The sequence below is a fragment of the Macrosteles quadrilineatus genome, unplaced genomic scaffold (assembly GCF_028750875.1).
Source record: "Macrosteles quadrilineatus isolate MER2022 unplaced genomic scaffold, UCM_ALF_1.0 Scaffold_9__3_contigs__length_116548681, whole genome shotgun sequence".
Classification (NCBI taxonomy): Eukaryota; Metazoa; Arthropoda; class Insecta; order Hemiptera; family Cicadellidae; genus Macrosteles; species Macrosteles quadrilineatus.
The window spans coordinates 73,430,032-73,447,447 of NW_026542602.1; the positions used below are offsets into that span (position 1 = coordinate 73,430,032).

At 37.7% G+C, this 17,416-nt stretch overlaps 1 protein-coding gene across 1 annotated transcript; it reads left to right on the top strand.

Moving 5' to 3' along the window:
* The first annotated feature begins 1,037 nt into the window (after window positions 1-1,037).
* Window positions 1,038-16,134, top strand: LOC129003867 (ubiquitin carboxyl-terminal hydrolase 5). Its single transcript, XM_054432195.1, has 15 exons — window positions 1,038-1,266; window positions 4,188-4,313; window positions 5,651-5,833; window positions 6,204-6,310; window positions 6,803-6,990; window positions 7,593-7,738; window positions 8,105-8,298; window positions 9,357-9,428; window positions 11,086-11,278; window positions 11,840-12,054; window positions 12,562-12,687; window positions 13,071-13,282; window positions 14,084-14,260; window positions 15,068-15,265; window positions 15,635-16,134. Exons 1-15 carry the CDS (start codon window positions 1,156-1,158, stop codon window positions 15,808-15,810), a joined length of 2,424 nt encoding a protein of 807 aa, XP_054288170.1. The 5' UTR covers window positions 1,038-1,155; the 3' UTR covers window positions 15,811-16,134.
* Window positions 16,135-17,416: the final 1,282 nt, after the last annotated feature.

Sequence of the window (17,416 nt, forward strand, 5' to 3'; positions counted from 1 at the left end):
AAACATTACTCCAGGAATGGCCTGACTGTTTGCGGGATTATCACATGGATAAATCCTGTGGCTATTGGCGGGATAAACACCAGACACCAAAGCCCCCACACTCTACTTTTACACCAGCTCGCTCACTCCCTGGTCTTCAGATGGTCATTAAGAATGATAAATCTCCATTACCATTACGAGTATGTTTATGCGTTAACGCTATTATTAGGTGTATTTTTATGGTTATTTATGTGATAAACGGACCAAAGAGAAGAAGTTTGAAGTTGCCGGTTCTCGTGGTGAGACGTGAAACGTTGTCGTCGTGGCACCTGTACGGTTACTTACCGGTATACGCCAACCCGCCTTGGTGTTTTTGTGGTGGTGGGTTGTCATCTCTGACCGAAACACCGAGGGTGCGGGTATTTGTGGTGGTGCCTTGATTGTGACCTTTTTAAAATTACATATCTATTTTATATAAGATGGGGACGAAAGAATGTGCGTATTCTAACCCAAACACGATTGAATAAGTCAACAAGGCCTACTACAGTCTTGATGAAATATATGTCTAGGCCATGTGCATCCCTGAAGAGGAAAAAATCCATACATATATTATAATAGCAAGAAAAGTATAAAACCTGACGACCACGTCGCTGATGCGATGCCAGTGGGAATACTCCAAGTATCCAAGTAAGTGAGATTGATGCATTGACGTTTCCTTGTACTATGCTTTCAGGAAATAAATCATTCTCATTCTCATTCTCAAGTAAGAATAACGATGAGTGTAGGATGAGTGACGCGATCTTGTAGTCTTATTAGTGACTAAGGTCGACATGTTTTTTATACATTGGGAAAGAATCTACGGCGGACTGAAGGTTTACATGAGAAAAACGATACTTAAACACGTTATTTCACATTTGATTTTTCAGATTGGAAAACACAGTATGCTCAACGCTCACCCACCGATCCTGATCCTGATTCCTGCCTGCCTGCCTGATCTGAGATCTGCTTCTGCCTCTGTCTGCCTGTTTCTGTTTGTTTCTGATGTGAGTGAGTGTGTGTGTGTAATGATGGTGATCGTGCATCATTAGAAAATCAGATCACCTAGTTTAGGTTAATTTAATTCAAATATTAAAAATATCTTTGAAACTGAAACGCAAACAAGAAAATTCGATTTCAATGGCTGAGCTATTCCTCAGTTCTCTTAGTGAGCATTTGAATGACATAAATGTTCCGAGTAATCTAGACAAAATATACAAAGAAGAATGCGTGTTTTCATTTGATACGCCGGTAAGTTTTCATCTTGTTTATATATTTATTTTAAAACCACAATCATATAACATGGTTTAATAATTACATATTGAAGTTATTTATCCTGTATACCTGTATAAATAATTCCATTTAGTTTTTAGTGAAAGAAACGTTCTCATTGCAACATTTTCCTAGGCCTGCAATGTGATTCTGTGAAGTACAACCTTTTAATCCATCAATATCAATAATAGGCCTCTGGCCTATAATCTCTGAACTCCTGTGGGGTCCCATTGATGCTGCCGCGCGTCAATGATAGTACAGTAACACCTTTCCTACTTATACTTACTTGAATACTTGATTCCTTCATCCTTGACCAACAAACGTTGGATAGATTGCGTCAAAAGAAGAGCAACTTATAAAACACTATTATAAACATATATATATACAATTTAAACTGTACTGACGGATGTGACTCGGATTTTTGGAAAGTCGAGTGGATTGTCAATCAGTTCCTTGATGGAGTACAGAGGCCTACTGACTAGGCTCTGGCGAAGTGCAGACTTAAACTGCTTTGGTTCTAGGGTCCGGATGGTTGTCGGTAGCGTATTGAATAATTTTATCGCTAGAGATGGATATGAGTTAAGCGTGTGGCTAAGTCGACAACGGGGTGCATCCAGGTCATAGGCTCTGCGGGTTCCATAGTTGTGCTGCATGTTTCTGGTTGAGAAGTTGTTTATATTTTCTCTCAGAAGAACTAGGGTGTTTAGCGCATACTGGCTGAAAACTGCCAAGTTCTTTAAAAAGAGGTCTACAGTGATCGGTAGGGCCAGAGGATGTTATTAGTCTTAGCGCCTTCTTCTGCAGCAACAGCACACTCTGGGTCGCGTAGCAATGGCCCCATACCACCAGTCCATAATTTATGTGGCTATGGAATAATGCATGGTACATTATGACTAGGTAGGGACGTGTAATCTCATGCTTCAGTTTCCTGATCAGATATAATATTCTGCTTAGCCTGACGCACACTCTCTCCACATGGAGGTTCCAGTTGAGTTTGGAATCGATCCAGAATCCTAGCAGTTTGACCGCCTCGTCTTCGATGCCCTGTTTGAGGGTACACGTGATGGATTGTGTTTTATCGTCATTGATTTTAAGGCGATTCAAAACGAACCATTCTTTGGCCTCATCCAGCAGAAATGCTGCCTCGGTTCTCAGGTCGTTCAGGTTGCCGTGCCTGGTCAGTAGTGTTGTGTCGTCTGCAAAGAGCAGCGTTTGTCTATTTAGGGACAGATCATTAATCATTATGACGAACAGGACAGGGCCCAGAATCGATCCTTGGGGCACGCCGTGGTGTATTTGCCTGATACTGGAGGAGGCTCCCTGCAACGAAACAATTTGTTTCCTGTTTTCTAAGTAGCTGACTATTGATTTGTGGACTACTCCAGTGACGCCATATTTGCCAAGCTTGGCAAGAAGGATGTCATGAGAGACCACGTCGAATGCCTTGCTAAGATCACAGAGACTGAGATGGACGGAGTCATTAGATTCAAAGGCATCAGAGATGTTCTTGACTAAGCTAAGGAGTGCAGAGGTTGTGGATCTTCCGGCCCTAAACCCATGTTGAGAATCGTTAAACAGGTTGTTGTTCTCGAAATAGGCCACCAGTTGCTGTTTCATTACTGACTCCAGAACCTTAGAGAAAACAGGAAGAATTGATATCGGCCGAAAGTTTGCGGGCTGTGCCGGGTGAACTGTAATTTCCTACCTGGCGGCCAGGGGCGGCTCCAGGAATATTTTTTTGGGTAGGCCTGACAAGGACCAAGAAAGAGTTTAATTGGGTGACAAGAGGTTTGAAGGGCTGTCCCCACAAAAAGGGGTGAATTTTAAAATTTAAATGCAAAATATTTAGTTTGAATGCTTTCTCTTTATTTTCATATAGGCTAATTACCTAAGTTAAATTTATTTATTTATTTTATAATTTTGAAATATCTACCACAATTTTGGGTAGGCCCTGGCCTAAGTTACCTGGCCTGCACTCTAGAGCCGCCCCTGCTGGCGACCAATGTAGAAACTTGCACGGATTAAAAAATCCCTGGCTGAATTTTTTACATGGGCATTTAGCTTCTTAGGCCTAGGCCGATTTGGTAAATTGTATTAATTGGTTGTAAACTTAGCCCTTAACTGTTTTACTCATTAACCTACTTCAGGCTAAGCCTAGAGGGGCGTGGCACTATCACATAGATCTAGGGAGCGGGCTTGGACTGGAAGGTAACCTTTTTAATGGTATCTGACATGAAGGGTAGTAAAAGAGGAAAGGATGATAAGAATATGCCTAAAAGGAGAAAGCATAGGAGAGGGGTGACCTTGACTGGGTAGGCTACTGTGTGATGAAGTGTGCAGTAGGGTGTGTTTCAACATTGCTCAGTGTTTTTAAAATGCAATGTCTAGGAACATTGGATCTTGTTGGGAAAGTCACAGATTAACCATTTATATAATCTATAATTTATTTGTGTTTGTCATCCAATTATATCATTGTAAATTAGCAGTAAAATATAATCATACATAGGCTATACATATACTGTACGGTAAGTTAGTGTTATAAAATCATTGTAACCTTGTAGGCTAACAAATTATATTTTTTCACACTACCTACAGTAAGTTATTAGCCATGCTATTATTTTATACCCTTGTACCTACCCTCAGTAGAATCTGTGTGAACTGTTTTTTTGATTATATGAGGTAGGCTACAGTACACTCAGTCTATTACCTCAGTTATTCAAGGCTATGTACTTAGGCTACCTATTAAATATGCCCAAGCAGGATTGTAACTTGCCCTTTTTCCTTAAATTAAGGGACTCGCTAACTAAAACTTTATATTGATTAATTTGTTTAATCTTTTATAACTTGCAGTACCTACCTTAGTTAAGTTACCTAACTTTAAAAACGTTTGTGTGTTTTAGGAAACTGATACTGGTCTCTATGTATGTCTTAACACATTCTTGGGGTTGGGTCGAGAACATGTTGAACATCATTATCAAAGAGTGAAGAAGGCTGTATATTTACATATAAAAAGGGAGAAAACTGAGGTAAGTTATATTTCCTTTTAAATAGGATAATAGTAGGCCTACGAAAGTAAGTATGCACTATTTGTGCAAAATTAATCAGTCACACCAGGATATAGAGCTTATAATGCTAGGCTAAATGTTTTTTTGTGATCTGTGGATGCTAGTAGTTTTGTGTGTTTTTAATGCTTTTTATAGTAGATAAATGCAGATTTTACTGCTTTAAAGAATTTTTGTGAGGGATGAGTTTAATAATGTGATTTGTAGTGTAGACATAATGTAATTTTATAGGCTCCGCTTTCAACTGCAAAAAATGTTTCATATTAAAAAGGCATGGGGAAATGGCCCATCTTAAAGAGTGTTCAAATTACCGGAGGCTTGATTTCAAATCTTTCCAATAAATAACTTAGTCTGAAACATTTTGCTAAAAACCAGTGAAGTGGTTCTATCTATGTTACCTTAAGCTTTGGATTTAAGTCTTATCTCAAAAACAAAATTTTTTTGTAGGGATGGTCAAGTCTCGAAATTTCGGGAAATTTTCGGGAAATTTTCAATCTCGTTACACGAGACGAGATTACTTTTTGGCCGAGATTTTTATCAAGACGAGAATAAAAAAAAAAAAAAAAAAAAAAAAATTGAAAACTCCTGCAGAAAGTCAATGCAATACCCGCAATACAGGAGCGTGTTGTAGTTGCGTTTCCTTTTCGAAGGCGTTCTTATTTAATTAATTCTTTTAATGTAAATATTACTTTAATTCTTTTAATGTAAATATTACTTTAATTATTTTAATAATATTACTTTAATAACATTTGAGAAGTTTTGTTAAGTGTAAGCAGTGTGAGGAATGTTTTATTACTATAAAAAAAAGTCAAAACAAGTAACTATTTTATAAAAATTAATATTGCTTTTATTTTATGATTTATTTTATTTTAGGATAAGTTGAACTCTATCCTAACTGATATCACCATGTTTCCTAATCGTAGGCATTTTTAATAAGTTAGGCGTGATTAATAAAAAAATGTTATGCTGATGTTATTTAATAAAAGATTGTAAATATTCTTGCCTATTATCATTATTTTAGTATTTAAACAGTCATCTAACAATGTTACAAAATCAGGTAAAAATTTCGAACGTGCATTTCCCGTTGTGTATGAGAAGAGAAATCTCGTCTCGATCTCGTCTCGAAATTTTATGAGAAATAAAAAATCTCATCTCGTCTCGTCTCGAACTAAAAATCCAATCTCGTCCATCCCTAAAAATTTGTATCTCTTTCAGTTTAAGAAAAGAAACATGTCTACCTAATTTCTACCTTGTCGTTTCCAAAGATATTTTAACCTTTTGGGTTTCCTGTAAATTTTCAGATTAAGTCATCCACCGTAACCGGAGATGCTCCTGAGAAGAAAGTCACTCGTCTTGCGATTGGTGTAGAGGGCGGTTTTGATCCGGAGGCTGGAAATAAGTTTGAGACCAAAGAGACTTATAGTGTGGTTATATTGCCTCAGTTTCTGTCTCTACCTTGGCCTAACAATGATCTTCCACCTAAGGTGAGCATAACAAGATATATTCTTTGTGTGAAACTTACATTGATAGGCTACTTGTAAATTTGACTTCAAAACATTGCATCTGAAAAATAACCTTTGTCTACAGTTAATGCTCTGAATAGGCCTAAGTATGTAATTTGTCTAAAATATAAGTTTCTATCCTAATTTTTAGTGTTAAAACCATTTCATTATTTGTTGGTTTCTTCACACATTTTTTCAAGACTGATCAAACATTAACATACAACTAGCCAATAGGCCTACCCTATGAACCATCAATACTTTCTAATAATATAATTGGGAATTTTGTTTTAGTTACGTCCTGTTGATTAAATTATATCTACAACAAGATTCTATTATCTATTTGTCCCCTAAGGTTCAACAAAGTGTTCAAGCAGTTTTGGACTCAGAGTCTGCCACCAAACTAGCAGAGCTTGAAGCCTTAGCTGGAACATGGGACGGCGAAGTTCGTCAAGTTTCCAAGTATGAAAATCTATATTTGTTTTAAATATTAATAGATTTAGAATGTCTTAGGCTAAGTGTATGTTTGCTTTTGACTTTGTGAAACAAATGTATTGGTTAGAGAGATTAACGTAATTAAAAGGCGAAGAAGATTAAAACGTAAGATGGTCGCCATTAACCATGGTTTGTAAATGTAAGTGGGTTCAGCTGTCTCTGATCATCGGGCCATTGTAAGTAATCCAAGCAAAAGAGTCAGCTGGTCTGTTTGTAAAACTTTTACATCATTCATTCTACACTTTTACTTTGTTCATCTCAGCCTAAGCACCACAAAGATGTGTGAAATTTGGTACAAACGTGTAAACCTACGTTTATTTGAACGAGTTCGCGAACCAGCATAATCGGACCATGGGAACCCAAATGACCCCAACTGGGACCCATGGGGGTTTATGAGGGGTTTTATGGGGTAAAAATTAAGTTATTAAGACACCGTTTGACATTCTGCATCTCCAACAGGCATGCAGAGAACCTGCTGCAATTGGACAATGGCAAAAAGATTCCCCCGAGTGGTTGGCAGTGTGAGAACTGTGACTTGAACACCAACCTGTGGCTAAACCTGACGGACGGATCTATCCAATGTGGCCGCAAGTTCTACGATGGCACTGGTGGCAACGACCACGCAGTCCACCACTACAGGGAGACAGGTGAACCTCCCTCACCAAAACACTTTTATCTTAAACGGTCTAAAATATTTAAACACACCCACTAGAGAAAATAAACAATTAAAGGAAAGCTAGAGTTATACTCGGTTCACAACATTTAGGTGGTTTGAGAGGAATTGTTTTCCATTCCCCATTGAGACGTCACCCAAACTTGAAACAACAGCTGTTAGCTGATCAGTTGATACATTTTTAAAGCTAAAACTAGAGTTGTTGGGCGGGTGAACCAAGGATACCTTCCCCTTGAATCGTCTAAATTTTGTGGACTATAAATGTGTAGGTGGGGCCTAAAGGCTGGCTTGCATTTTTTAAATACAGTTAAAAGGGTGACAAATGAGGATGCCTTGACACACCTTAGTATGCCATCTCAGAGATTTGATCAATTGCATGACATGTCACATTTCACAGAATCTCCTATAACCATATAGAGCGAACATTCATTTCTTTAATTGTATTTGCAGATTTATTTGTTGAGCCATGTGCTGCATTATCTGTAACAGATTGATGTTGATGAAAATACTTTTAGGTAAAACCGAAAAGGATGAAGTAAAGCGAACAGATGTCAGTATTTGAAATTTTGTTTGCAGGATATCCATTGGCTGTGAAGCTAGGAACAATCACCAAAGATGGCAAGGGTGATGTTTGGAGCTATGTGGAGGATGACATGGTGGAGGATCCCCACCTCGTGAAACACTTGGCCCATTGGGGAATCAATGCATCTGTACTGGAAAAGGTAACTTTGGAAAGTGTAGAAGGAGACCTTTTTCTGTATAACTGAAATACCCGACAAAATGAACCCAGTAAATCAGTCCCAGTCTAACAGTGCCACCTAAGGTAATAGCTTATTATAAAGGTGAATTTGATAAATCCATGAGTTATGAATTGCTCATTTAATCAATTCATTGAATTGAAATGGGAATACAAATTTGATTGGGATAAAATGTTAATGGATCAATATAGAGAACTAGTGAGATAATAAGTTTATCTTTAATTCTTACGACTGACTCTTGGTGACATTTCTTGATTATTAGCTCAAAAGAAAAATGGAGGACCTGGAAATCAACAGTGTGATGTAATTGTGGGTGTTGTGGTGTTGCAGACAGACAAGTCCATGATAGAGATGGAGCTGGAGTGTAACCAGAGGCTAGGGGAATGGTCAGCACTACAGGAGAGTAACAGTGAGCTGCGGCCGTTGTATGGTCCTGGATACACAGGACTAGTCAACCTAGGCAACACTTGCTACTTCAACAGTGTGATGCAAGTAGTATTCTTTGTGCGGGACTTTGTAACTAGGTACGTATTGTACTTACCATCTTCACCAAATATTGTAATTAAGTTGCATGAAGTCTGGATTTTTAAAATACTTATTTAGTAAGGGTCTGTGGAACTCCGATATTTTTGGGTTGGGTCTGGCCCCAAAGGGTCAGTTTGGGCTTATTCTTAGCCCAAGCTTGGTTGGGTTGAGCAGAGCCAAGTTTTTCATTTCTGTAACCACAGAAAACGACTGTGAAAATACGTGCGTTCTGCAATCAAGAGTGATGTTGCCGTGATTTCGCTCTGGCCAAAAGATGTTTGCAATTTCATCCTAACCATATAAGATGTTCTCGATTTTGCTGTGCCCTCGATATTGATTTTGTTATGTCCGCAGAAGACGTTTATCTTTTGTGGTGGTTCCTAGGGATTTTAAAAAATCTTGTCCTATCCACATAAAGATGATAACAAATGCACCAAGAGTACAAAAGACATCCCCCCTTTGTAGTATTACGTATAAATATATTTTTTTTAAATCAATACCGTACTTTCCAAAGCAATCCAATATTTGTGGGAGACCCAAGGTCCAAAATTTTTTGCCCGACCCAAAGTAATAAAAGTTTGGCCTGCAGACCCTGAATATTTAGTGTAAACCACCAAAAGATGTTAATGAATACGAATACTAACGGAATGGACTATTCCATTAGTATTTAAATTTGTGTTGTCATTTTAACTTTGATATCCAGTCTTGGTAAAAAAATTGTTTCTCTAATGCTATCAGTTTCTGGGGCTATTACACTAAAAACTAACAAATGATAAATATAATTCCTGGAGATAGATTTTACACTGTACCTTTTTGCCTCAGACATTTATCGAGAACAGGTACATACACTGACATCACTCAAAAACAAATTCCTTAGACTAGAGGGATTCTAAAATGAATATTTCCACTAATCAGTAAACACTCAAATCAATATATTACAAAATGTAATTTTTGAAACATCAGTACATTATTATTTGGTGTTTCAGAACTCGCACTTTGAGTTTTTATTTCTAAATGTGTTTGTGTCAAAGACATAATGCCATTAATTTTTTTTCAGATATGTAGATTCTTCTCCTAATATATTTGACAACGCACCCAGCAATCCTGCTACTGACTTCCATGTTCAGTTGTAAGCATTTTAGTTTTATTTAGTTGTAAGTGCTCTTGGTTTGAATGTCGATAAAAATATTTCAATCACATTAACTTGAAAATGTATTCTATTCCTCTCTTAAAATATCCTAAAAGATACCTTTTTACCCACCTGTACTTTTTTGAGTTATTAACAGTTAGTTTGTATGTAGGCCTACTATTTCATTGAACAAAATTTAATTTTGGAAGTAGTAGAACTTGACTAGGTAAATCTTGAGGAAGGAAAGCATGTAGGTAAACATCTAACATACCCAAGAAAATAGTTATTTGTGCAACTAGTGAGCAAAGGGAGCAATTGACTCACTCGAGAGAAATACTTACTCACGAGCCGTAGGCGTGTGAGGAATGGCTTCTCGAGTCAGGCAATTGCACTTTACACTCGAGTTGCACATTATATTTTTCCTACAGTTACCATAAAACAAATAAATTGGTAAAGAAACACGACATATTTTTTACAGAAGTGAACTTTTAATATTACATTTAATGACACAACAGTACAACAGCTGACCAGCTGATTTACAGCCAGTGCTGCCAACGCATTTCGCGCGCATACGACCTTGTCTGCATGTTACATGCTCACTATTTTGTGCCTTCACGTTGCAAATCTGGAGTGAGTGAGACAAAGTAATTAGAGTGAGACAATGTTAACACTGTCTTACTGATGAGCGAATTGGCCACTTTGCTTTCTCAAATCAGTGAGAGAACATGCACATTGTTAGGTAACTGTGGGAAAAAAGTTTAAAGCATTTTATAAGCATACAAAACAACACAATGAATTTGATATTTCATATGTAACAGTGGGTGTTGGTGTTGTGTGGATGAGTTTTATTTAGTTATTAGACAGTGATGATAATAATCATTGACGGAGTTTAAACAGTGCCAGTTTTTAGCTGTCAATCTACAAATTCCTTCTAAAAAATCCTTGAAGAGAACCTTGTGTAGGAAAATATGAAATGTATTGTGTTGCCTTAATGTTGTGTGCTATGAACTGTCTGGAACTGTTTCTTGGATGAGTTAGTCGTGTAATCCTACTTCCTCAATAAATATTTTAAAAATTTGTAAAATCGGTGATTGCAATAAGTTCCTGTACTCAGCTGCTAAGTGTAATTTTTGTAGAGACATGTATCATCTCATTGATACTTAGTAACATTGCAAAAAACCCTATGTTTCCAGTAGTATTTGAGCTAATTTGATCAATACTTTTTGCAAGGGTAGCTAAACTAGTAGAAAATCCCTCCTGTGTATTGAAACAAATTAAATAGCTTGCAAAAAAAATCAAAATTTTCTTGGAGTATGAACATAAATAATTATAAAAATATAGCTTTAGTATTAAACAAATCCAATTTTATCTTAGTGGCATTTTATTAAGTCTTGAATGTAGAGTGAACCAGCTACTCATTCCCTTGTTAAATTGTGCCAGTGACAAAGTGTGCTGATTGGGAATTATGTGACTTTTAACCGGAAGCTAAACTGATAGGAAATTATGTAAATACACCATCTTTTATGTCACGTCTATTATCAATGTTACAAACAGTAAGGAATTAAACAGAACTTTAAGGCTATAATATCACACTCGTTTAGCTATGTTCATTGTCAATATAAAACTGGCTACTGCTGATATTTACTTTCTGCCTCAGGGCCAAGCTGGGCCTCGGACTGTTATCAGGCAAGTACTCTCAACCCCCGCCCGAGGACGCCAGAGACAAGTGGTGCAAGGGTATCTCACCTCACATGTTCAAGAACCTGCTGTGTCGAGGACACCAGGACTTCTCTACCAAACATCAGCAGGACGCGCAGGAGTTCTTCCTCTACTTCATCACCACCTTGCAGGTCTGTACAGTGAAAAGTACGGTTCATAGTAATATCAATATCAAAAAAAAAGAAATACGCTTAAGCAAAAAGAAGAAAAAGACGAAAAAAATCTAAATTTCAACGAGTGACCGTTACTTACTATTATGGGTTTCCTGTGATTGTGGGAAGCTATTGCCGAGATTTCGAGATATACTCACGGTTTTAATCAGTAAACAGTACTTAAAATTTTAATCAATCAAATGAAAGATATGCCCACGGATGTTGCTTCAATCGCAGAAAACAATCAAAACCATTAAAAATTAAGTAAAACTTCATTAATAAAATTAAAGTATAGTATCTAACTTTCCGACTATCCAAAGAAATTCAGGTTAAGTGTAAGAGGGCCATGTGGTCCTAACTAACTTTGCCTGTATAAATAAAGAATTTTAATTTCATAAAAATAGCTATTCTAACACCCTTAGTAACCAAATGATTCAGATAATCAACGATTTACTGTAGTAAAAACTAAAAAGTAAAGGGCCGAGTATAGATTCTTGAAGAATTCCACAGTTTTGTCATGGCTATCAATGTTTGTTTCAGAGACACTGCCGTTTGGCTGGACCGGACCCCAGCGAGTGTTTCAAGTTCCAGGTGGAGGACAGGTTCGTGTGTGGAGCTAGTGGCAAGGTGAAGGTGTCACATCGTACAGAGTACTGTCTGCCATTACCTATACCTCTGGAGGCAGCAGAGAACCACGCAGAGGTTCAAGAGTGGCAGCGGCGCCGTCAGGAGGCAGAGACCAGCGGCCTCAGGCTGTGAGAAAAATGCACTTTATAACTCTAGACAATTGTGAGGAGACTATTGGTGATGGTCATATCAAGGAATTTTGAATCTTAAATCCTACCCCTAAAAATCTTGAATCAAAGTACAATTTATATCAAATTATTTGGCAAAGCTTTAGGCAAAATTTTAAGTTTTTTGTAGTGGATAGGCCTAGGGTGGAATGCAAGCTTGCTTTACCAATGATAATTGTAAGACTGAAGCATACAATCTTTAGAACTAATAGGCCCTAACTTCTTCTCAAAAATATATAAATTTTGTAACTACAGTACACTTTTGATTATCTGAGCCCCTGGGTTATCCGAGGTTGTTTAAGGCCTATATATATATTTTTTTATTTCCAATGGGAAAACAATAATTTATCTACTAACCTCAATGTACCTGTTCACATTTTTCATTACTCAAGTCACTATATAATAGCAATACTGTCTAGGCCTATGCATATTGTATTTGTCAAATTCCAACCTATTAATTGTTTACAGAGACCCTAATGATGAGGTGAGACTGAGATTGAAACTTGCCAACTGTCTTGAGGCTGTGTTTACCAAGGAAGATACCGTGGAGCAGTTCTTCAGCACAGCTCTCAATGCCAAGACCACAGCTAAAAAGTTAGTTCTTTTGCTGCCTGAAGGTTAATAACTCTAAATAGCTGTTGCAAAGGTTTGAAGTTGGTTTTTTCTATCGTAAAACGTTTATTATAACTGAAATATTCAGTTGAATGTTGCATTATTGTTTAGGTACTTTCAAAATAAAGTAGCAGGATTTACCAATGTTTTACCTTATTTATCAAGAATGCTCCAGTATCTTGAGAAATTTCTTTCAGTAAATTGATAGTTGTTCTTGGGTACATTGTGTTGTGTACTAAAATTAAATCTAAGTGCATTTTTAATAAATAGTAGTCAAGAATAGGCATACACCAGAAAAATTACTAAAACACAACAAACGTCATAAAATAAAATTAAAATATTGATCATGCTAAACATTTTTACAGGACAACGAAGTTAGCAACTTTTCCTGACTATCTCCTACTACACTTGAAGAAGTTTACAATGCGAGAAGACTGGACACCCATAAAGTTGGATGTGGCTGTGGACATGCCTGATATGTTAGACCTGACACAGTACAAAGGCAAAGGGCTGTTGGCAGGAGAGGAGCCCATGCCTGAGCTGCAGGGTGACCCACCCCCACTGGCCCTGGACCAAGGTGTGTGATGTAGCTGTGTAGAGAGGGTCTGCTGTTATGAGAGCATATTTTGTACAAACTATAAATTACTTAACCGTTTGGGTAAAAGTACTAATTTATAGAACTAATTAGGGCCACCATTTCGGACCTAAAGAAAACTCTCCCTTAGTTGAAAATGCTGTCAGTGACAGTGAAATATTCTAATGTTGTGTATATAGTGTAAAGTTTTGTGTATCCTGTACAGTAGACTTCCTCTTATCTGGACTCCTCGGGACCGAGGCCAGTCCAGATAATGGGTTTTCTGGTTAATCCGACGTCCCCAAAAACCCGTTATAACAGACCGTTTACTGCGATATTCGACTTAAATTTAGGCATTGTATTTAGACACGTGATCACTGGTCTCAAATCTTTCCCACGAGAACAGTGGTTACAGTACCGTCCACTTCCTGCCGATCTAGTCCGGTTAAACCAATGTGCTGATAAAAATTGTCCGGTTAAAGAGATGTCATTTCTGCCGAGTGTAGTCCGGTTAAACCGATGTCCAGTTGAAAATTGTCCAGAAAAGAGGGAGACTACAGTACCAGTTTGGACTCTTTTCCATTCAGATAAACCTGCTATCCTTATCAAAAATCCTTAAAACCTAGGCCCCTTGTGCTCTATGTCAATGTTACATCCTTTAACAACTGTTTGGTGTTTTCCTTACCATTTGCTTGATCCATCTAGTTTTTACAACAATATTTTTTTAAGTTAGGCTACGTTGGAGACTATATAAACTGTATTGAAGATGAGCATTCAGTTGCATAGAAGTTTCTTTGTCTGCAGGAGTTGTACAGGCTCTGACTGACATGGGCTTTCCCCCGGAGAGTGCCAAGAAGGCAGTGTACTTCACCGGTAACCAGGGCCTGGAGCCAGCCACAAACTGGATCATGGAACACATCGGTGACTCTGACTTTGCTGACCCCTTCGTTCCCCCGGGCACCGACAAGAGTGACTCCCAAGGTTAGAACATACATTTCATCCCCATGTTAAAGTTGCCAGTTTTAGAACCGCAATTGATGTAGTTAAAGTCTCTGAAAGAATGCGCTGGTGAATAAGGTGGTTTATTACTCATCAAACTGGTAGGACGACTTAATGTAAGCTGTAGTATCTTTTATCTTTTATGTCACATACATTCTTGCAGTAACAATAACTAAGAGAAAAAATAATTTCAGACAATATCACTCTGTGAGTTGCTCATTTAACTAAATATTTAAAATAATATAAAATAAAATAATATTAATAATAATAAAATCTGTGGGGCCCCTGCGCAAATAGCATATTTTTAGGTTTCAAAGTTTATTTCTGATTCAAAACGAAATTTACAACATCCTTTTATCTTTCAAACATTATATTGTTTCAGATTGTTTTCGCTACACTACTGTGAAATGACATGTTTTCGTTGCATGTTTATCACCTGTGAAAATCTATCATTATACATTGTTTACTAGGGCAAAATAATGTTTACCATGCGAATGTAGGCTAATGTTTAATGTTTACTATATATCTTTTTTGGATTTTGCCAACATAATCAAATATTTGTTATTGTTTTATCAACTGTATTAATTTTCAACAACTAAAATAAACATTCATTTTTAAATTGAAGACATAAAAAAAAAAAATTCGATGAGTTTTGTAATGAGGAAAATGTTGAAAACAGTAATAATAGAGATATATTTATTTTATGGTGATGAATGGAGCTTTAAGAGAAGTGCATTTTATTTTGTATTTTAATATTCTTTCTTTAACCGGATGTTGTTTATGTTGAAGGTTTTGTAGCCAATGAAGAAGCCCTCAACATGATCATGACAATGGGCTTCAACAGATCTCAAGCGTTGAAGGCGCTGAAAGCAACAGCCAACAACGTGGAGCGAGCAATTGACTGGATCTTCAGCCACGCTGCAGAACTAGACAATCCGAGTGCTGAGAGCCCCCCTCCACCACCAGAGTTCCGGGACGGCAACGGAGGTGAGGGAATTACAATATATTTAAGTGTTTCTACTGCCAAATTGTTGAAAGATAATTTTTGCATGCAGCACAGTTCCAACAATGAATTTGATTTTAAAATATCAATCAACATTTTTTTTTGTCATTTATCAGGATATCAATCTACGATTTAATCGTGTACTCTTTGCTGCTACAATTAGTTTTTTGTTGTATATAAAAGACACAAGAAATTTTATCATTTAAATTTTGAGACAGTATAGTTACGAATTTTGTAACATGATAACAAAGCTCAACTGGTCAAATTGTCATATGCCCAGCCAGGGACAGGTAGTTTAGAAGGCTTTCTGTACGTATGTTCTCCATAACTGAATGATTTTCTCTCTGTTCCAGTTTACAAGCTGGTGGCGTTCATTTCTCATATGGGATCATCAACCATGGTTGGCCATTACGTGTGTCACATCTTGCGTGAAGGGCGCTGGGTCATTTACAATGATGAAAAAGTGGCTCTCTCTGAAAACCCACCTCGTCAACTTGGATACTTGTATTTATACCAACGTGTGAACTGAACAAAGTGTGATGAAACATTTTTGCTACGAATTACAATTTTGAAATTGATCAGTGGTCTGTACATTTTTTTACACTCGTGTAAACTTTCTCAAATCTTAAAAAAGGGTGTTGTGTTGTTAGAACCTTTGTTGCGTTATTTAATATATTGATAATGTATATACAGTATATATCATTTGTATGGAACACATTCTTGTGTTTCATTATTGATGTTCGAACATTCGATTAAAATTATGGCATTTACAGTTTATATTTTTGTTTTGTGTTTTCATAGGTCATCCTAAAACTTGTAACTTGATTCTTAAATTAAACCTTTTGCTTTTTGAGTGTGTTTGTAAACCTTTACCTTCAAACTGATGAGTCATACCTGTTAAGTGTTTTCAGACTATAATTATAAAGAAAGGCTGGACTAAAATTATCACTAGGCAAGGTCACACTAATAGAAGACATGAAGAAAACCAGAAATGGAGTGAGCCCCGTGGGCGTAGGCAATCTCAGCCTAGTTCAGGTGAAGTGTCACAAGTGTTGCTAGGCTAGTGAGAAGATTACTGGAGATCCTTGGTGGGTACTCTATGGCCTTGTACTCTAGGATTTTCCCACAGTACAGGCTGGCCACCTGTGTGCTTAAAAACATTTCCCGCCACTTCCTAAAAAAGTTACTAGGTGTTTTATGAAGAGTTGGATTTTTGCACACCAAATTTGTTCATGTCATGTTTCACGTTCATTTAAGCTAAGCTGGTGACACAGTTTGCTATAGTTCGGCCGCTTAGAAAGCGACCTCCTCCAGCATTGGTCTAGCATTAGCGCGCAGGTCGTTTTCTAAGTGGCCGAACTATAGTGTCTTTTACTAGTCCACTTCCCTACAACTCCAACCCAGAGTAGCCAGGCTTTCAGCAGTGGTTTGAATTGTTATTCCTTCCCAAATTGCACTTGGCCTGTACAACTTTGTGGATGGATGATCTTCCATTTTAACCATTTGTCATAGCAGATACTGATACTGTATTGATGATACCTTGGGGGAAGATTTCACTGTGACCTGTAAGATATATTGTGTCCCCCAAACTAGTCTCCAATCTTTGCCTAGAGAACCCCCTCCAATCCTAACCCCCTATTGAAGCGTCAGGTGGGGTTCTAACTGCGGAAAATCTCCAACTGCTACTTGGTGCATTCCCAAGCTCTTTTGGCTCTCTATCGCCCAACTGAATCGCATTCAGCCAATAGATGTCTGGGTGTTTCTTCACCTGATTGGCAGAATCGGCAGTCACATTCCTGTACGATTTTGATATTTTTTCTCAGACGACCTCTGAGCCTACAATGTCCAGTTAGAAACCTGTTAACATTCTCAAACCTTTCTATTCAGCAGATCTCTTTTGTCACCCTTTTTCCCTTTCTAGGCGCCGGTTTGTCCTGCGCTGCTGATGCCTTCCTTTCGTCCACTTTACTGGCTTCATCAGGTTCCATGCGCTTTTCTAAGAAGTGTAGGTACCAGCAGGTTCCTGCACCGCTCAACCCCACTCTACGAGGTTCGTCCTTTCCACCAGGCTCTCCTGGTTTCGGGTAGTTCTTCAAAGGTCGGGGCATTTTACCTCCCCTTCCAGGGCTTGCGGC